The sequence below is a fragment of the Sus scrofa genome, chromosome 17, assembly GCF_054392235.1.
Source record: "Sus scrofa isolate SSC_HxYL_T2T_F1_AM1 chromosome 17, Sscrofa_HxYL_maternal_Yorkshire_Landrace_v2.0, whole genome shotgun sequence".
Taxonomy (NCBI): domain Eukaryota; kingdom Metazoa; phylum Chordata; class Mammalia; order Artiodactyla; family Suidae; genus Sus; species Sus scrofa.
The window spans coordinates 55,244,567-55,265,727 of NC_139399.1; the positions used below are offsets into that span (position 1 = coordinate 55,244,567).

At 48.9% G+C, this 21,161-nt stretch overlaps 1 protein-coding gene across 1 annotated transcript; it reads left to right on the forward strand.

Annotated features, from left to right (window-relative positions):
* The first annotated feature begins 11,193 nt into the window (after nucleotides 1-11,193).
* On the forward strand, nucleotides 11,194-13,764 carry WAP-3 (elafin family member). Its single transcript, NM_001206553.1, is given in 3 exon segments — nucleotides 11,194-11,904; nucleotides 12,746-13,099; nucleotides 13,608-13,764. Coding segments are annotated over 2 exon segments (435 nt in total). The 5' UTR covers nucleotides 11,194-11,822; the 3' UTR covers nucleotide 13,099; nucleotides 13,608-13,764.
* Nucleotides 13,765-21,161: the final 7,397 nt, after the last annotated feature.

Genomic DNA, 21,161 nt, shown 5'->3' on the forward strand with positions numbered 1-21,161 from the left:
TTCCCCTCACATAATTACCATTGATATATATCATATAAATATATTATTATCTATACATATATTTGAATATATGTTGAATGAGAACTTTAAACTCTATTTTCTTTTTCTTTTTCTTTTTTTTTTTTTTATTTTCTGCCCCAACTGTGGCATGTGGATGTTTCTGGGCCAGGGATTGAACCTGTGCCTCAGTTGCAACCTGGGGCCACAACAGATCCTTAATCCACTGTGCCACAAGGGAATTTCCTAAAGTTCTATTGTCTTTCTTTCTTTATTTCTTTTCTTTTTTTTTTTTTTTTTGGTTTTTTCAAGCCGCATCTGCAGCGTATGGAGGTTCCCAGGCTAGGGGTAGCCACCGACCCACACCACAGCCACAGCAATGCCAGATCCGACCCACATATGCGACCTAGAACACATCTCATGGCAACAGGAACCTTAATCCAGTGAGTGAGGCCAGGGATCAAACCCACAACCTCATGGTCCCTAGTCAGATACCTTTCCGCTGTGCCATGACCAGAAGTCCTAAAGCTGTATTTGCACAGCAGCTTTCAAGGATCCAATGCCTTGGCCCCTGCCCAGCCTCCTGTGATGATTCTGACACCAGAGGAACAAAACAATGCAAGCACGGGGTGAGGGACACCACAGAGACGGTGGGGAGCTGTGCTCTCCCCTTTTGTTTTGTATCCTTGGACAGGGAGACACCTGGGGGAAATGCCTTCCCAGTTTCTCTCAGCAAGTCAGGGCCACCACGATCTGGCTCCCTGTCTCCTAGACCAGTATTCGTTCTACTTGTCTCTGGACTGGCTTGTTGGATCAAATTGTTTCAAAGGTAAAGTTCACTGACTTCAGCTGATGCCTGAACATTTGTCCCCTCACACATGGAGCCCACTAGTGTGTTTTAATCACTTATGGTGGTGAGGGGTATCGTTGATTCTGAGTGATTAAGGGGTTCACAGCATGATGAGTGGCCCATTTGGGGCACCACGACTTTGGACCATGTACCCACTGGTCTCCTGCCCCTCTTTGGGCCAGGTTCCGCCCACCTGGGAGGCTGTCCCTGGGCAGGACGGAGAGTCTTTGCATCCCCATTCAGACACCCAGCTCCACCTTCCTTCCAGGTACCCTCCGTCCTCTAACTCCCTTCTGGATTTAGGTCATCACCCAGACCTCCGTTCCAATCCCCTGCGACTCAGGGAGGTTCCACGAACTCTCTGAGCCTCACTGACACCATCTGCCAAAGAGAAACTCAGAGCACGTGGAGGTTTTGGAGCCCTTTGCCCTACACCTTCAAACAACCTGGAACTTGACACAGGCCTGTCTGACTCTGTGAATCACTCTGGGCAGAAAGTCAGGAGGAGGGAAAGAGAGTGGACTAGTGACTTCCAGGCCCAATTACAGTCTCTCTCTCTCTCTCTCTCTCTCTCACACACACATGCACACACACACACACACACACACACACACACACGCGCGCACACACACACACACACACACACACACACACAGCAGTTTGGTGGGAAGAACAGGCGTCAAACATTCAAGGAGTTCCCATTGTGGCTCAGCGGGTTAAGAACCCAACATAGGATGAATGTGAGTTCAATCCCTGGCCTTGCTCTGTGGGTTAAGGACCTGGGGTTGCCACAAGCTGTGGCATAGGTTGCAGCCATGTCACCCCAAATGGGCCACTCATCATGCTGTGAACCCCTTAATTCTCAGAATTAATGATACCCCTCACCCCAATAAGTGATTAAAACACACTAGTGGGCTCCATGAGTCAAGAGGCAAATGTTCAGGCATCAGCTAAAGCCAGTGAACTTTGCCTTTGAAACAAAGGTTGCCACAAGCTGTGGCACAGGTTGCGGCATAGGTGGCTTGGTTCCTGCGGTGCTGTGGCTGTGGGGTAGGCTGGCAGCTGCAGCTCCCGTTCGGCCCCTAGCCTGGGAACTTCCATGTGCTTCAGGGGCGGCCCTAAAAAAAAAAAAATCCGTGCGGATAGGAAGACTCCCATTCTCCACTGGCTGGATCTAGCATCTGTCAGCCTTGAGCACCCCTCCCAGGTTGGGAGCCTTCTGCCTGTCTCTGAGGTTTCAAGGTCACCCCTGAGGCAGAGCAACTGAGCAGTCATTGCAAAGTTCACAGACAACACTAAGTACTTCTTATGGCCTGTCTAGAACAGGAAAAGGGACACTCTCTTCCCATTGGGCATGTGTGACATGCCTCTCAGGGCGCCAGTCCTAGGAGGCAAAAACACACAGCTGGTGTTCACCAGCTCTTGGCGAGCTCCCTGGTTACACGGCTGCCCATCTATTTAGGATGCACAGTACACTTTAAGATGATCATGAGCCACTTCTCTACTTTAAACATGAAAACCCTGAGCCCAGAGAGGAAGAAGAGGGGCTGCTCAGAGTCACAGAGTGCTTCCCAGCAGTGCTGGGCCCACAGCCAGGATGTAGAGCTAACTTCCTGATAAGGCCACGTTGATGGTTTCACACAATCTGGGCCACGAAGGGTGGTCCCCAGGATGAGATCAGTATTCTTGAGAGGGCACAGCAAAGGAAACCCCAAACAAAACGAAAAGACAGCCCACAGGACGGGAGAAAACATTTGCAAATGAAGCGACGGACAAGGGATTCTTTCATCTCCAAAATTTATAAACGCCTCCTGCAGCTCAATGCCAAACACCAAACAACCCCATCCAAAATGGGCAGAAGATCTCAAGAGACAGTTCTCCAAAGAAGACATACAGATGGCCCAAAAGCACACGAAAAGATGTTCAACATCACTCATTAGTAGAGAAATGCAAACCAAAACCACTAGGAGGCACCACTTTACAGCAGCCAGAATGGCCGTCATCCAAAAGTCTACAAGTAATAAATACCGGGGAGGGTGTGGAGAACAGGGAACCCCATGACACTGTTGGTGGGAATGTAAAGGGGTGCAACCGCTGTGGAAAACAGTATGGAGATGCCTCAGAAAACTGAACCTAGAACTACCATTTGATCCAGCAGTCCCACTCCTGGACATCTATCCAGAGAAAACCATGACTTGAAGAGACACATGACTCCAATGTTCATTGCAGCACTATTGGCAATAGCCAAGACAGGGAAACAGCCTAAATGTCCATCGACAGAGGAGTGGATCAAGAAGAAGTGGTACATATACACGATGGAATATTCCTCAGCCATTAAAAGGAAGGAAATAACAGCATTTGCAGCAAACGGATGGACACGGAAATCATCATGCTAAGTGAAGTCAGTCGGACAGTGAGACACCAACATCGAAAGCTATCACTGACATGTGGAATCTCAAAAAAGGACACAACGAACTTCTTTCCAGAACAGATACTGACTCGCAGCCTCTGGATAACTAACGGTTTCTGAAGGAGACAGATAACAGGTGGAGGGATGGGCTGGGGGTCTGTGATGGAAAGGTGATAAAATTGGGTTGTGATGATCGCTGTACAACAATGAATGTAATAAAACTGACTGAGTAGGAGTTCCCATCCTGGAGCAGTGGTTACCGAATCCGACTAGGAACCATGAGGTAGCGGGTTCGATCCCTGCCCTTGCTCAGTGGGTGGACGATCCAATGTTGCTGTGAGCTGGGGTGTAGGTCGCAGACGCGGCTCGGATCCCTAGTTGCTGTGGCTCTGGCGTAGGCCGGTGGCTACAGCTCCAATTGGACCCCTAGGCTGGGAACCCCCATATGCCGAGGGAGCCGCCCAAGAAATAGCAAAAAGACAAAAAAAAAAAAAAGAATAAATAAATAAATAAAACTGACTGAGTAAAAAAAAATTAATGCATATTCTTTTCTTCTTTTTCTGTCTTTCTTTCTTTTTTTTTTTTTTTTTGTCTTTTTGCCTTTTCTAAGGCCGCTCCCGAGGCATATGGAGATCACCAGGCTAGGGGTCTAATCAGAGCTGTTGCTGCCGGCCACAGCCACAGCCACAGCCACAGCAACTCGGGATCCGAGCCACGTCTACAACCTACACCACAGCTCACGGCAACGCTAGATCCTTAACCCTCTGAGCAAGGGCAGGGATCGAACCCGCAAACCCCCACCCTTCCTAGTCAGATTCCTTAACCACTGCACCACGACGGGAACTCCTAAATAGATTCTTGAGTGATGGAACAGCACAGGGAAACGTGTCACTAGAAAAGCTCAGTAAATCGGGGAAGATGGTGCAGATGGAAGGAACTCGGCCGAGATGATCCTCTTCCAATCTGTCAGGCCAGCGACCCTCAGCGTCAAGTCAGTTATTCTCCATGGGGTCTCTCGGACCCACTCACCCTTCCTTGCCATGACCTCAACCCCCTGTATTTTTCTACCTTTATCGCACAATATTCAGAACGATGGCTCTGTGTAGTAACCGTCTTTCTCTGTCTGACTTGTTTCACCCAGCATAGTGGCCTCGAGGGCCACCCATGTGGTCACAAACCGACTTGACCTCCTCAGCTTTTGTGGCTGAGTAACATGACTACATTTACATCAATAAAAAGGAAATCTGGGGGAAAAAATCGAAATTTCAACCCAAAGAACCAAAACCAAAACAAAAGCAACCAAGAAATGACAGAGTAAACCACAGGCCAACTGAAGAAAGGTAGAGATCAAGACAAAATCATAAAATGAGTGAAATCAGGACTAGGAAAGCAGGGATCTCCCGTGGTGGATCAGGAGTAACGAACCCAACAAGTGTCTAGGAGGATGCGGGTTCCAGCCCGGGCCTGGCTCAGTGGGTTAAGGATCCAGCATTGCTGTGAACTGCAGTGTGGGTCGCAGATGCAGCGTGCAGCTGGTGTTGCTGTGGCTGTGGCTGTGGCTGTGGCCGGCAGCTGCAGCTCCGATTTGACAACTGCCCTGGGACCTTCCACATGTCGCAGGTGCGGCCCTAAAAGGAAGAGGAAGGGGGGAAAAAATAAAGAAGAGGAAAGCAGCAGTTCGAACTAAGAAATCAAAACCCTATTTAAAAAATTACCGAAGAATGAAACCACAAGCTACTGAACGTAGATACAAAGGAAGGAAGCAGGAATAAATAAGATAAGGTGCCATGGTGACTTGAAAGAGAAAAAACTCCCTTGAGACTATTTTGTAACTTCTTTTCTCACCCCTTTTGACCCCAAGGTCCTGAGGAACAGGACACTGAGAGAGGGATGAGGCAGCATTGGCCGAGGGGTGACTGTCTGGGTGACTTTTTATTTTCCCTGGTAGACGGTGGAGCCGTGATGGTCAAGGCTCACGGTGAATGTTTCTGTTTCACTAAGCAGCGCTGCAAACAAAGCTCGGGAGAGTCCGACTACAGATGCTTTGAGGAGCCGAGCTGCCGAGCCAATCAGAGAGGAGTTTTGCTGAACGTGGGCTGCATCTCAGACTGGCCAGGGCCGGGCGGAGCTGGAGGAGGGCAGTGATGCTGCACAGAGGAAAGGCCCAGTATCTTCGTATCTCCCTCCCCACGTGACCACGAGGGGACAAGTGCCACCACTGTGGCCTGAGAAGGAAGGAATGAGGGTTTGGGTCGCATCCCCAGGTAAGCCACGGACAGTAGCACTCACGGCAGCTGAGGACAAGGAGGCCAGGATGGGATGACGAGGAGGGTGATGAAGAGGGGGGGCGGTAGCCCTGAGACCAATCGCAGGAGCCGAGGCTGTAGGTGGCCCCAAGGACCTCCATCCTCCATGGTTTCCTGCAGGAAGGGAGCCCAGCAGAGCAGTTCCTGAAAGCACATGGAGACGTGAGTCCCGAAAGCAGAAGGAGATGCGAAGCTCAGACCCCCTTCGGGAAGCAACTGGACACCCAGCTGGGAGGAGTCTGTTCGCTGGTCACGGGCAGCTAGGGTGACTCAAGAGCTACCTGGTGCTTGAGCTGGGATCACACTCTACCTGGGGGACCCCAAGCCGGGGACAGGGTCAAGGGTCTTTCCTCTTCTGCCCAGAGAGGACTCCTCTAATGGAAAATCCCTGCTCCAGAGCTTCCCTGCTGGGCTGGCCGAGATGCGGTCAGGCCAGCACGGTGCTGCTCCAGGTACCTGCTTGCCCTCCTTCCCTTCCACAGGTGTCACTTTGCCATGAAACAGGCGCTCCCCACTCTGTCTCAGCTCCTGCTCTCCTGGGATCACAATCTGCCACATGGGGCTCAAGGAAGTATGAGGATTCAGACTCAGCACCTCATCAGAGTGAGAGTGTCCAGGCAGCGTGATGACAGCCAACAGCAGCTCAGCAGCTGTGTGATGTGGACACCTCTGCTGTGGCCCTGGGCACTCCCCGAGGCCATCGACGTCCCTGCTGGTGCGGGTGCCGCTCTGGGTGACAACACTGCCTTGTCCAGGGAAAGGCTGCCCCTCTGTGCTTGCTCCTTTGGGTCACTCAGTGGAGATCTAAGTGCCAGGTGGAAGCATCGCATTTGCCAAGACCCCAGTGCAGCCCGAGGGGTCAGGATCAAAGAAAATGACCCTTGATGGGTTGGTTGTTTTTTTGTTTTTTTGTTTTTTTTCAGTTTCTGCAGTGGGAGGCCAGCACGAGTATCAGAACTCCAATATGGGAATTCCCTAGTGGCTCAGTAGCTTAGGATCCAGCCTTGTCACTGTTGCGGCTCAGGTCACAGCTATGCCATGGGTTTGATCCCTGGCCCGGGAATGTGCCTATGCCATGGGCATGGCCAAAAAAGAAAACAGAAAAGGGAGAAAAAGCCCTCAAATATGAACTCAAAGGAGAGCTGCCAAAATATAGTGGGCAATCAACAAATATCAAATCCCCACACACACCTTCCGGGAAACTCAAGACTCTTCACATTGGCAGTTACAAAAGGAGCCACATAAATGTTATCTCCTCTGAAACAGAAGGCCACACTCCCTAGTCACCATGGGAAAGGGTCTTCTCTTATCAGCTCAGACAACAATACACAAATCAGTTTATCTATCAGCAGTTATTTCTTTCCCAAGGTCAATTTTTTTGTTCTTAACGGTCGCACCTGCTGCACAAGGAAGTTCCCAAGCTAGGAGTCAAATCAGAGATGCTGCGTGGAGTTGAATCAGAACTGCTGCACAGCAACGCCAGAGCCACAGCAATGCCTGATCTGAGCTGCATGTGCGACCTACACCACAGCTTGTGGCAACACCAGATCCTTAACCAACTGAGTGCGGCCAGGGTTGGAATCCGAATCCTCATGGAGATAGTATCAGGTTCTTAACCAACAGAGCAACAGTGGGAACTCCCACAAGGTCACTTTTAATGGACGGGAATCATTTTTCTGCCCCTCTTTTTATCCCCAGTTATCTCCCCAGCTTTTCCACACTCTGTGATACTTCCTTCATCTGCAGCTTAGTCACTTCAAACTTTGGACGGTAGTTCTTCGATAATATCTGTCCCATTGTCATTTACTCCTGAATCCCAATACAGCTCGCAAACACACACACACACACTGCCAGAATGTCACATCTTGTCCCCCCAGCATTGCCAAAGCCTCAGGCGTCCCTTCCACTTCTCTCCCTGGAGGTGAGATGCTGCAGCCACCGGCTGCCAGAAGAAGTCCTCACTTCCTCCTTTCTCCGGGGCTGCTTCAAACTAGTCCTCACATCCATAACCGCATTTGCACATGGGGTCTTTTTTTGGTGGGGGGGGCACACCCACGGCATATGGAAGTTCCCAGGCGAGGGGTCAAAATCCGAGCTAGAGCTGCTGGCCTACACACAGCTCACAGCAATGCAGGATCCAAGCCATGTCTGCGACCTACACCACAGCTCACGGCAATGCCGAATCCTTAACCCCCTGAATGAGGCCAGCGATCAAACCCACGTCCTCGTGGATACTAGTCGGGTTTGCTACCACTGAGCCACACCGGGAACTCCTGCACATGGGTTCTCAAAGCAAGCACTCATGCGCATGTGGTGGCTGCCGAGAGGTAGGAGGAGCGGGCACTGCACTGTGCAGCAGGGGACAGGGCCTCAGCCTCCCACTCCTAAGAGTGACCTGGCGGAATGGTCCCTCATTCTAGGAAGGCAGTGTGTATGCTTAGAAGTCAAGGAGTCCCCATCGTGGCGCAGCAGAAACAGATCTGACCAGGAACCAAGAGGTCTTGGGTTTGATCGCTGGCCTCATTCAGGGGGTTAAGGATTCGGCATTGCCGTGAGCTGTGGTGTAGGTCGCAGACATGGCTTGGATCCTGCATTGCTGTGAGCTGTGTGTAGGCCAGCAGCTGTAGTTCTGGTTAGACCCCTAGTCTAGGAACCTCCATATGCTGCAGGTGCAGCCCTAGAAAAGACAAAAAGACACACACACTCAAAAGTAAACCTTGCTATCTTCCCTATTAAGTCTTGTTAAAGTATTCTTCTTCAAGGGTATCTTGGCTCTTTTGCCTTTTGCATTTTTTGTATGTGGTTCAGAATCATATTGCCAAAAAATGATGGGGAGGGGCTTACTTTTACAAAAACCTTTCTGGGAATTTGATTGCATTGAGTCTAAAAATCAATTTGAAGAGAACTGGCATTTTATCATATTGAATCTTCCAATCCATGACCATGGTATACCTTTCTGGTGTGGGGGTGTTAAAAAAAACTCCCCCTGAAGTTTCATAATTTTCTCTGTCGTGTCGTGGTTCTGCACAACATTTATTACATGTACTTATAAGATCTTCATATTTTGAGATGTTGTAAAAATCATGAACCTTGTATTTACTGATTTGTGTTGTTGAAGTTTAGACTGCCGTGGATATTCGTAAACTTCTTTTGGATACAGCTATCATAACAAGCTCTCATTGATTCTGACAATTTATCCGTAGATTTGTTTGGAAGTTTTTGAACACAATGGCATCGTCTGTGTATAATAACGGTTTTGTTTTTCTTGCCAATACTTGCACGTTTTATTTCTTCTACTTGTCTGACTTTAGAGAATAGGGTATCCAGAACAATGTTGAACAGGACTGAGCATAGTTCCTGATTCCACAAGGAGAGGCTGAAACCTCTCACTTTTATGTGTGATGTTTGCTAGGGGGTAGTTTTTATCACTTCCAAAGAATTATTCTTCATTCCAAATTTGTTGTTTCTGTATCCCATCTGTATCTTGAATTTTATTGCGTGCTGCTCCATATCTAAGCGTGTATCTTTCTCTTTAATCGCTTAGTGGGGTGAATTACCTTGAGTTTCTAGCATTAGACTACCTTTGAGACCTCAGATCAATTAACATGGTCCCCAAAGTATTGTCCTTTTTGCGTATTACTGTATTCAGTGGGTAAATGACTTATTTAAGATTTTCGGATCTGTGTTCATGAGTGGGGTTGGCTTAGAATCTGCCCTTTTCATAGTATCTCCGTTGATGGTTTTATTTTTAACACCTTTATGAAGATATAATTGACATAAATCTGAAGTTCTGCTATCAAGAGTATGTTTCTTCATGACATGTGGCTGGGAATTGTTTATTTTCTATTGATGTCATATTAGAACGCGTTATTCCTTGATTGCCTTATGGAATATAGCAAAGCAAAAGAAAAGCTTTGATCGTAATGCTTTTTTGGTCAAATAATGATTGACTATTAATTCCGTCTCTAGGATGGTTACAGTAGTGCTCAGATTTTCGACTTTTTCTTGGTCAGTTTCCATTCAGAACAGTATTTTTCCTATGATCCCTTTTGTTTCATGTAGATTTCTTGTCACGTGAATTGAAAAAAATTATTGAACCAATTGCACCAGGTTAAGGGTATCATGAAGCAGAAGTGCGGAAGTCCCGAGGAGACATAGCCAAACCACAGGAAGCAATCCCTAAAAAAGAGGAGGGAAGGGTGCCACCCTGAGCTATTTTGAGCAGGTCTAAGAATGAGGTAACAATTTTTCTTTATAAACTGTGTATTGGACAAAGGGACTTTCTCTATAATATGTAAAGATTGCTTAGAAATTGAGAAGAGAAAGGCTAATGAGTCTATAGAAAAAAATGAGCCAAGGAGATGAAGTTTTCAGAGAACGCAAATAAGTGACGTTTAAGCTATGAAAACGTGCTTGAAATAAATAATAGACAAAATTGCAAACTAAAAACTTCAGCAACACCTCAGGTCTCACCCATCAGATTGATAAAAATCTAAAAGACTTTGAACATGTCCACTTTACTAGCTGAGGCCAAATTGATTTTTAAATAGCTTGCATGAACGTTCACTTTCACAAGTAATACGTAAGGCTTTCCTCTCTCTACACATCAATAAGAAAAAGACAGACAGGAGTTCCCGTCGTGGAGCAGTGGTTAACGAATCCGACTAGGAACCATGAGGTTGTGGGTTCTATTCCTGCCCTTGCTCGGTGGGTTAAGGATCCAGCGTTGCCATAAGCTGTGGTGTAGGTTGCAGACACGGCTCGGATCCCATGTTGCTGTGGCTCTGGCGTAGGCCGGCGGCTACAGCTCTGATTCGACCCCTAGCCTGGGGACCTCCATTTGCCACGGGAGCGGCCCAAGGAAGGGCAAAATGACAAAAAAATAAAAAATAAATAAAAAATAAAATGGTGCAGAAAAAAAAAAAAAAAAAAGACAGACAACCCAGTGAAAATGGGCAAGATACCTGAAGAGGCTAAGTAACAGAAAATTCAGCCAAGGGTTACCTCTGGGGAGGAGAGAGAGGGAAGAAACTGGGGAGGAGCAAGGCCCCATAGGGCATATAGACAGGAAACAGTCTCCTTTTTTACCTAGTGGATGAGTCTAGTCTGCTATTTTAATGCTTTAAATCTTTCAAGAATACAGCCTCCTAAGTTGGTGGTACAGAGAGAGAAGCGTTCTTCCGAGGAAAGAGGAGCTGTGCTAAGACGGAGGGAGGCGTGTTGGATGCACGCAGTGGAGATGTCCACCTTACAGATGATCTCTATTTTCTCCCACTTATTTAGTTATTTGGGTCTCTACCCCTTGTGTAGGGCCGCACCTGCAGCATATGGAAGCTCCCAGGCTAGGGGTCGAAGGAGAGCTCCAGCTGCCAGCCTACACCACAGCCACAGCAACACAGGATCTGAGCCACATCTGCGCTGAGCCACATCTGTGACCTATACTGCAGCTCATGGCAACACTGCATCCTTAACCCACTGAGCGAGGCCAAGGATGAATCCTGTATCTTCATAGACGCTCATCAGATTCTAAACCCACTGAGCCACAATGGGACCTCTTTCTTCCATTTATTTTATGGATGTCTTCTCTCATCTTCCTGTGCTTTCAAGAGCATCGTGCCATCCCAGATCTAGAATTCCACCTTCCCTATTACTTTCTCGGTGCATTTCAGAGGGGACGACCCATGAAGTGGAAGAGCATGGTGATTAGTCCTTAGACATTCAAGGCAGGCTTGCCTTGGCGAGTTCTTCTTGGGGTCAGGGGAGAATACAAGGAAAGCCCAGCTGGAGGCTGGGAGGGGTCAACCGTTAGGGTAGGTCTGGGTGGGGCTTGCAGGAAGAGGGAATAATTGGGAAACACCTGGGCTGTGAAAGCAGAACGCTGGACCGCCTCATGACTTTGTTGGATGACCTTGGGTGACTCCTCTCTCTTCTTTAGGCTTCATGTTCTTTCTAAGTAGGAAGAATGTGGTCGGGATGGTGCCTAAGGGCCAGCCGGCCCTTCTCTGTGAGGACGTGAGATCTTCGGTCCTGGGGCTGTGAGGGGTGATGGAACAGGACCTGGCATATCTCCCTGTGAATAATCCTTGGGGAAAGGCCCAAGGGCCCTCCCAGGATGGGGGTGGGTGTTTCCTGGCAGAATGAAGAAACCGTAGGTCTTGTCCCTCGTGAAACCGCAGACCCACCCTTGGCGCCAGGCCAAGCTGGGGCTGCATAAAACTGAGCTTGGCCTCAGCTCTCAGCCATCCACCTTCCTGACAACATGAGGTCCAGAAGCTTCTTGGTCCTGGTGGCGGTATTCCTCATCTGCGAGACACTAGTGGCGCAGAGACTTGACAGAATACGTGAGTGGACAAGTGGCCTGGATGGGGCTCGGTTGGGGTGAGGAGAGGCTGTTGGGGGGGCAGCCTGGGTCTGAGAGGGGGTCCTTCTGGAGCCTACTCTTCAGCCCAGACGGCAGGTTCCAGCGTACCCAGAGAAGCAGGAAGTTGCCCAGCAGACCTCACATGCTTTCCACCCCAGGACTGAGGGTTCAGGGCTGCTTGTGGAGGCAGCATTGTGACATGGCCTGGACCTCAAGTGTTGATACTTGGACTGAACGTGCAATGAAGTGAGAGCCCCAGGAATCTGGGCCCTGGGTGTGGGGTCCGTCCTCTGCCTGTGTGTCCCATAAACGCACCCAAGTCATCCGTCGTCGAAGAGGGGGGTCAGAACAAAGAGGGCTTCAGAAGGCATGTGGTCTGAAGACCCCTGGTTCCCAAAGAAGGGCACTGCGACCTAGAGGGGGATGAGGAATTGTCCAGGCAATCTCCAGAGCCAGGATGGAGCTCGGGTCTCCTGGCAGGTGTCTCAGGCTTCTTTCCTTCCGCTAAATTTCCTCAAAGATGCCCAATGTGACCTCGTCACCTCTGAACATCTGGCTTCTCATGAGAGCCTCAGGGCCCAGGATGGAGGGTGAGGGGCAGAAACGGACACCCAAGGGAACCCTGATCCACTAGACCCTGTGCCCAAGGCTCAGGGAAGAGCCATGCAAGAATGCAGACCCCAGCTAGCCCTGGGCCCTCCCCCATCTCAAGTCACAGTTTGAGGGACACTGCAGTGAGTGGTGGTTGGAGCTGGATGAATGACTCAATAGTTGAAGCAGGCACATGGGTCTAAATGTGGGGATGTTTCTTCTTTCCACAGGTGGTCCTAAAGGTCAAGGCCAAGATCCTGTTGAGGGTCAAGACCAAGATGAAGGTCAAGGTCCAGTCAAAGTTGAAATTCTAGACATTGGACAAGATCTAGTCAAGGGTCAAGATCCAGTCGAGGGTCAAGATCCAGTGAAAGCCCAACTTCCAGACAAAGTACAAGATCCAGTCAAAGCCCAACCTCCAATCCAAGGAGGATTCCTTTTCCCTAAGCCAGGCGTCTGCCCCAAGATTATCTTTTGCCCGCTGGTCAATCCCCCTATCAAGTGTTGGAGAGATTCTCACTGCCCAGGGGTCAAGAAGTGCTGTCCAAGCCTTTGCGGGAAGGGATGTGTGACTCCCAGGTGAGGTGAAAACTGGGAGGAGGAAGAGGAAGAGGTGACCTGAGAGGGCACAGAGAGGCTGAGCGGGGGGTGGGGGTGGGCATGATCCCAGGTTGGTCAAAGGAAGATCTGGAGGGAGGGGTGGTGAAGACACTGTGGGGCATCCAAAGCTATATCTGGGGTCCTGAGGGGGGTGACATGTAGACTTGGTCCTGCCTCCCATTGCCTCTGAGTGTTTGTCCTTTTTTTAGGGCTGCTCCTGCAACATGTGAAGTTCCCAGGCCAGGGGTCAAATCAAAGCTGTAACTGCCAGCCTACACCACAGCCCCACAACGCGGGAACCGAGCTGTGTCTGCCACCTACACCACAGCTCACGACAATGCCAGATCCTGAACCCATGGAGTGAGGCCAGGGCTTGAACCCACAACCTCAAGATACTAGTCGGGTTCGTTACTGCGGAGCCACGGCAGGAGCTCTGCCTTGGAGTGTTTGGACCTGCTGAATCACATCTCTGGTCCTCTTTTCTCCCACCAGGTGGAGTCTTGCTGCACCTACAAAGGCCTCAGGGACGCCGGCCCTGGTGCCTGCGGCACCACCCTCTCCCCCACTCGCCTAGTCTTCCCCTCATCCAGATGCCCAAGCCTGGGCTGCCTCTCTCATCGGCTTTCCAATAAAAGCCTGCTTTCAGCTGCCTTTGGTTCTGGCTCCTCTGACTTCTGGGCCCTGGAAAGTGTGGGGAGATGGCTGTGGGGTTGGGCCTTCCTGCCCCCAGTGGAGAGAGACCCACGGGAGCTGCTCGTGGTGCGGGAAGGAGAGCCTGGGCAGGACCAAAAGGCCCATTCCTGGGGTGCACCACAGAAACCCAACAATCGCCCCAGAACGGCCGTGTCCATTTCACCAGGAAATGGAAACCTGGACATTTGCCTTTGACCTTGGACCAGGGAGATGAAACCCAAGCTGGGGCATACATGGCAGGCAGTTCCCTGTCTTCCCAGGGACCGCCCCTCCCCCCACTTCTGACCGGCCTCTGAGCAGCCCTGCCAGTGTGACCACCCCACCCTTATGGCTCGGCTAGCGGCCCCCCCCCCACCGCTTCCTTTCCTTTAATGTCCCCAGACAAAGGCTGGGCAAGCCCTGCTCGTGAAGCATTTCAGTGGTTGATGCCTGAGAGGCCTCCTGTAACACGTAATTGCTTCGAGTGAAGCAATGTCCTCTCCCAGCTGTCTGTTTTAAGATGTGAATGGGGAGGCCGGACCCGGCAAGTGGCTGATCCTTTGGTGGGATTGCTGAGTAATGCTCTCTGGAGATTCATGCACACGCTGCGGTAGAGCAGACTCAGAGAGGGACGATTGGGGAGGGTGTGTGCGGGGCAAACGGGAATGGCCTCATGGCTCTACGGCTGGCACACCTGCCCCACTGCCCTTGTGCAGGGAGGTTCTCAGGGGAGGCTGAAGCTGCAGGAGGAGCCTTTGGGGTGGAGCAGAGAGAACACGGGCTTGGGAGTCAGGTGGCCTGAGTTCTAGCGCCCGCCTCCTCTCCGCTGGTCGGATGACCTCCAACAAATCTCCTTCCCTTCCCGAGCCTCAGTTGTGTATTCAGGTTGAGGGGGATTGGATGACATCACTCGGGAAGCACAGTTCAGCCCTAACATTTTGGCCTGGAAACACTTGTGTGTGTCTCCGTGGGTGTGGGTGTTGCTCTCTGTGTGTGTGTGTGTGTGTGTGTGTGTGTGTGTGTGTGTGTGTGTGTGTGTTGGGCTCCTGCTGTGCGTGGAGGTGGGGAGCAGAAGCTTTGTTAGGGGTGAGAGAACAGAGAGCCCAGTGCCCCTGGGCCCCTCGCAGGAGCCTACAAGCCAAGGTTACCTTCTCATTCTCCAGGGACTGGGCTGGACCGTGCATTTGGAGCACAGGCAAGAGCAGTGCCTAAGCTTCTGGCCTGACAAACACAACACACCATTAGTGGTAAGAATAGCTTCTGCACCTGAGTGTGTTCTCTCTTCCAGATCCCACACTCAGTGTGTTATGTGTATTGTCTGATTTATTTCACGTTCATACGCTCTCAGTTGGAGAGTGTACCCATCTTCAATGCTGTTAAAAGATTGGAGCCACGCAGGCATCGCTAATCACCCAAAGACACACAGTTACACAGTGATGATAAATCATATTTTTAAAAATATATCTTGGGAGTTCCCATCGCGGTTTAGTGGGTTACAAACCCCACTAGCAACCGTGAGGATGCAGGTTCGATCCCTGGCCTCGATCAGTGGGTTAAGGATCCAGAGTTGCCAAGAGCTGTAGCGTAGGTGGCAGATGTGGCTCGGCATTGCTGTGGCTGTGGTGTAGGCCAGCAGCTATAGCTCCAGTTCATCCCCTAGTCTGGGAACTTCTGTATGCCATGGGTGGGGCTCCAAAAGCCAGAAAGAAAAATTATCTTGGAGTTCCCACTGTGGCACAGTGGGTTAAGAATCTGACTGCAGTGGCTCAGGTCAATCCCCAGCCTGGCACTGTGGGTTGAAGAATCTGGCTTTGCCAAAGCTTCTGTGTAGGTCACCGCTGCAGCTTGGGTTCAATCCCTGGCCTTGGAACTTCAATATGCTGCAGGTGCAGCCATTAATAAAAGTCTTCTTAATCTTATGGAGGTAGAGTTGGGTCGACTGACAAGGTTGTGTTTGCTTCTGCGGCACAGCAACGCGGTTTAGCCTCACATGTATATACATTCTTGTCATATTCTTTTCCATGATGGTTTATTGCAGGATAGTAAATAGAGTGCCCTGTGCCATACAGTGGCAATGTGTTGTTTATTCACTCTCTACATAGTTGTTGTTGCCTCCGCTCATCCCATCCTTCCTCTTTGGCAACCCCAAGTCTGTTCTCTATGTCTGGCAGTCCGTTTCTGTTTCATAGATAAGTTCGTTTGTGCCATATTTTGGATTCCACATTTGAGGGATATCATATGACATCATATGGCCTTGTCTTTGTCTGTCTGACTCAGTATGATACTGTCTATGTGTCCATCCATGTTGCTGCAAATGGCGTTATTTCATTATTATTATTATTATTTTGTCTTTTTGCCTTTTCTGGGGCCACTCCCAATGCATATGCAGGGTCCCAGGCTAGGGGTCTAATGGGAGCTGTACCTGCCCGCCTACACCAGAGCCAGAGCAACTTGGGATCTGAGCCGTGTCTGTGACCTACACCATATCTCATTGTAACACCAGATCCTTAACCCACTGAGCAAGGCCAGGGACCAAACCTGCAACCTCATGGTTCCTAGTCGGCATCGTTAACCACTGAGCCACAACAGGAACTCCTCATTATTATTATTTTTTTTTTGTCTTTTTGTCTTTTAGGGCCGCACCGGCGGCATATGGATGTTCCCAGGCTAGGAGGTGAATTGGAGCTGTAGCCACCAGTCTACACCAGAGCCACAGCAATGCAGGACTTGCACCACATCTGGTGCCTACACCACAGCTCACAGCAACGCCAGATCCTTATCCACTGAGAGAGGCCAAGGATCAAACCCACGTCCTCATGGATGCTAGTCAGTTTCGTGAACCACTGAGCCACGATGGGAACTCCTAGTTCATTATTTTTAATGGCTGCATAGTAGTCCATCGTGTATATGTGCCATGTCTTCTTCATGCACTCCTCTGTCAATGGACATTTAGGTAGTTTCCATGTCTTGGCTATTGTGAATAGGGCTCCTAGGAACATAAGAGTGCAGATAAATCCTATTTTTATTAGGGAAGCAATCCCGTTTACCATCACATCAAAAAGAAGAAAATCCCTAGGAGTAAACCTACCTAAAGAGACAAAAGACCTATACTCTGAAAACTATAAGAGGGTGATGAAAGAAATCAAAGACGACGCAAACAGATGGAAAGACAGACCATGCTCTTGGATTGGAAGAGTCAATGTGATCAAAATGACTATACTACCCAAGGCAATCTACAGATGCAATGCAATCCCTATCAAATTACCAAGGACTTTTTTCACAGAACGTGAACAAAATATTTTAAAATTTGTTTGGAAGCACAAAAGACCCAGAATAGCCAAAGACATAATGAACAAGAAAAACGGGAGTTCCCTTCGTGGCGCAGTGGTTAACGAATCTGACTAGGAACCATGAGGTCGCGGGTTCGGTCCCTGCCCTTGCTCAGTGGGTTAACGATCCGGCGTTGCCGCCAGCTGTGGTGTAGGTTGCAGACGCGGCTCGGATCCCACGTTGCTGTGGCTCTGGCGTAGGCCAGTGGCTACAGCTCCGATTCAACCCCTAGCCTGGGAACCTCCATATGCCGCGGGAGCGGCCCAAGAAATAGCAACAACAACAACAACAACAATAACAACAACAACAACAACAACAACAAAAAAGACAAAAAAAAATGAACAAGAAAATCGGAGCTGGAGGAATCAGGCTCCCGGGCTTCAGACTATACTACAAAGCAACAGTCATCAAAACCGTATGGTACTGGCACAAAGACAGACATATGGATGAGTGGAACAGGACAGAAAGCTCAGACTTAAACCCATGCACCTACAGCCAACTCATCTATGACAAAGGAGGCAAGACTGTACAATGGAGAAAAGACAGCCCCTTCAATAAGTGGTGATGGGGAAAGTGGACAGCCACATGGGAAAGAATGAAATTAGAACACTCCCTAAGACCATACACAAAAATAAACTCCAAGTGGATTAAAGACCTAGATGTAAGACCAGACAGTACAAAACTCTTAGAAGAAAACATAGGCCAAACCCTCTCTGACATAAATGACAGCAACGTCTTCTCAGATCCACCTCTTAGAGTAATGACAGTGAAAACAAAAGAAAACAGCTGGGACCTCATCAAACTTACAAGTTTCTGCACAGCAAAGGAAACCCTAAACAAAATGAAAAGACAGCCCACAGGACGGGAGAAAACATTTGCAAATGAAGCGACTGACAAGGGATTCATCTCCAAAATTTAAAAATGCCTCCTGCAGCTCAATGCCAAACACCAAACAACCCCATAAAAAAAAAATGGACAGAAGATCTCAAGCGACAGTTCTCCAAAGAAGACATACAGATGGCCCAAAAGCACACGAAAAGATGTTCAACATCACTCATTAGTAGAGAAATGCAAATCAAAACCACTAGGAGGTGCCACCTTACACCAGCCAGAATGGCCATCATCCAAAGGCCTACAAACAATATGTGTTAGAGAGGGTGTGGAGAAAAAGGAACCCTATTACACTGTTGGTGGGAATGTAAAGTGGTGCAACCGCTGTAGAAAACAGCATGGAGATGCCTCAGAAAACTAAACATGGAACTACCGTTTGATCCAGCAATCCCACTCCTGGACATCTATCCAGAGAAAACCATGACTCGCAAAGACACATGTACTCCGATGTTCATTGCAGGATTCCTTTCAATAGTCAAGACATGGAAACAACCTAAATGTCCATCGACAGAGGAGTGGATCCAGAAGATGTGCTACATATACACGATGGAATATTTCTCGGCCATTAAAATGAACAAAATACTGGCATTTTTAGGAACATGGATGGACCTAGAAATTACCATGCTAAGTGAAGTCAGCCATACAGTGAGACAGCAACATCAAATGCTATCACTGACATGTGGAATCTCAAAAAAGGGCACAATGAACTTCTTTACAGAGCAGATACTGACTCACAGACTTTGAAAACCTTATGGTTTCCAAAGGAGACAGTTCGGAGGGTTGGGGGATGTGCTTGGTTTGTGGGATGGAAATCCTATAACACTGGATCATGAGGATCATTGTACAACTCTAACTGTAATAAATTCACTGAGTAATAAAAAAAATTTAAAAAAACAAATACTGTGGATAAACTGAATCACTTGGCTATACACCAGAAACTAGCACAATATTGTAAATCAGCTATACTTATCAATGAAATAAATCAATAAATGAAAGGTCCAAAAAAACATCTACACAGGTGTTCACGTGGCACATAAAAATGTATTGAGGGGAGTTCCCGCTGTGGTGCAGTGGGTTAAGGATGCGGTGTTGCTGCAGCTGTGCCATTCAGATTCCACCCCTAGCCTGGGACCCTCCATATACCAAGGATGTGGCCAAAAAAAAAAAGTCTTGGATAAATAATTAACATGCTACTGAATGTGAAGCTTCTGTAGGTGAAGACAGCCACATTTCCCCTTTTGATTTTGTCTCTTTCCCCGTCCCCTGGCTTTACTGAGATCAAACTGACATATACCATCGTGTAAGTTTAAGGTGTACAATGTGGTGATGTGATGTCTACACTGCAAAATGTTTACCGCAAGGAGAATAGTTAACAAAGTCTTCCCCTCACATAATTACCATTGATATATATCATATAAATATATTATTATCTATACATATATTTGAATATATGTTGAATGAGAACTTTAAACTCTATTTTCTTTTTCTTTTTCTTTTTTTTTTTTTTATTTTCTGCCCCAACTGTGGCATGTGGATGTTTCTGGGCCAGGGATTGAACCTGTGCCTCAGTTGCAACCTGGGGCCACAACAGATCCTTAATCCACTGTGCCACAAGGGAATTTCCTAAAGTTCTATTGTCTTTCTTTCTTTATTTCTTTTCTTTTTTTTTTTTTTTTTTTTTTTTTTTTTTGGTTTTTTCAAGCCGCATCTGCAGCGTATGGAGGTTCCCAGGCTAGGGGTAGCCACCGACCCACACCACAGCCACAGCAATGCCAGATCCGACCCACATATGCGACCTAGAACACATCTCATGGCAACAGGAACCTTAATCCAGTGAGTGAGGCCAGGGATCAAACCCACAACCTCATGGTCCCTAGTCAGATACCTTTCCGCTGTGCCATGACCAGAAGTCCTAAAGCTGTATTTGCACAGCAGCTTTCAAGGATCCAATGCCTTGGCCCCTGCCCAGCCTCCTGTGATGATTCTGACACCAGAGGAACAAAACAATGCAAGCACGGGGTGAGGGACACCACAGAGACGGTGGGGAGCTGTGCTCTCCCCTTTTGTTTTGTATCCTTGGACAGGGAGACACCTGGGGGAAATGCCTTCCCAGTTTCTCTCAGCAAGTCAGGGCCACCACGATCTGGCTCCCTGTCTCCTAGACCAGTATTCGTTCTACTTGTCTCTGGACTGGCTTGTTGGATCAAATTGTTTCAAAGGTAAAGTTCACTGACTTCAGCTGATGCCTGAACATTTGTCCCCTCACACGTGGAGCCCACTAGTGTGTTTTAATCACTTATGGTGGTGAGGGGTATCGTTGATTCTGAGTGATTAAGGGGTTCACAGCATGATGAGTGGCCCATTTGGGGCACCACGACTTTGGACCATGTACCCACTGGTCTCCTGCCCCTCTTTGGGCCAGGTTCCGCCCACCTGGGAGGCTGTCCCTGGGCAGGACGGAGAGTCTTTGCATCCCCATTCAGACACCCAGCTCCACCTTCCTTCCAGGTACCCTCCGTCCTCTAACTCCCTTCTGGATTTAGGTCATCACCCAGACCTCCGTTCCAATCCCCTGCGACTCAGGGAGGTTCCACGAACTCTCTGAGCCTCACTGACACCATCTGCCAAAGAGAAACTCAGAGCACGTGGAGGTTTTGGAGCCCTTTGCCCTACACCTTCAAACAACCTGGAACTTGACACAGGCCTGTCTGACTCTGTGAATCACTCTGGGCAGAAAGTCAGGAGGAGGGAAAGAGAGTGGACTAGTGACTTCCAGGCCCAATTACAGTCTCTCTCTCTCTCTCTCTCTCTCTCACACACACATGCACACACACACACACACACACACACACGCGCGCGCACACACACACACACACACACACACACACACAGCAGTTTGGTGGGAAGAACAGGCGTCAAACATTCAAGGAGTTCCCATTGTGGCTCAGCGGGTTAAGAACCCAACATAGGATGAATGTGAGTTCAATCCCTGGCCTTGCTCTGTGGGTTAAGGACCTGGGGTTGCCACAAGCTGTGGCATAGGTTGCAGCCATGTCACCCCAAATGGGCCACTCATCATGCTGTGAACCCCTTAATTCTCAGAATTAATGATACCCCTCACCCCAATAAGTGATTAAAACACACTAGTGGGCT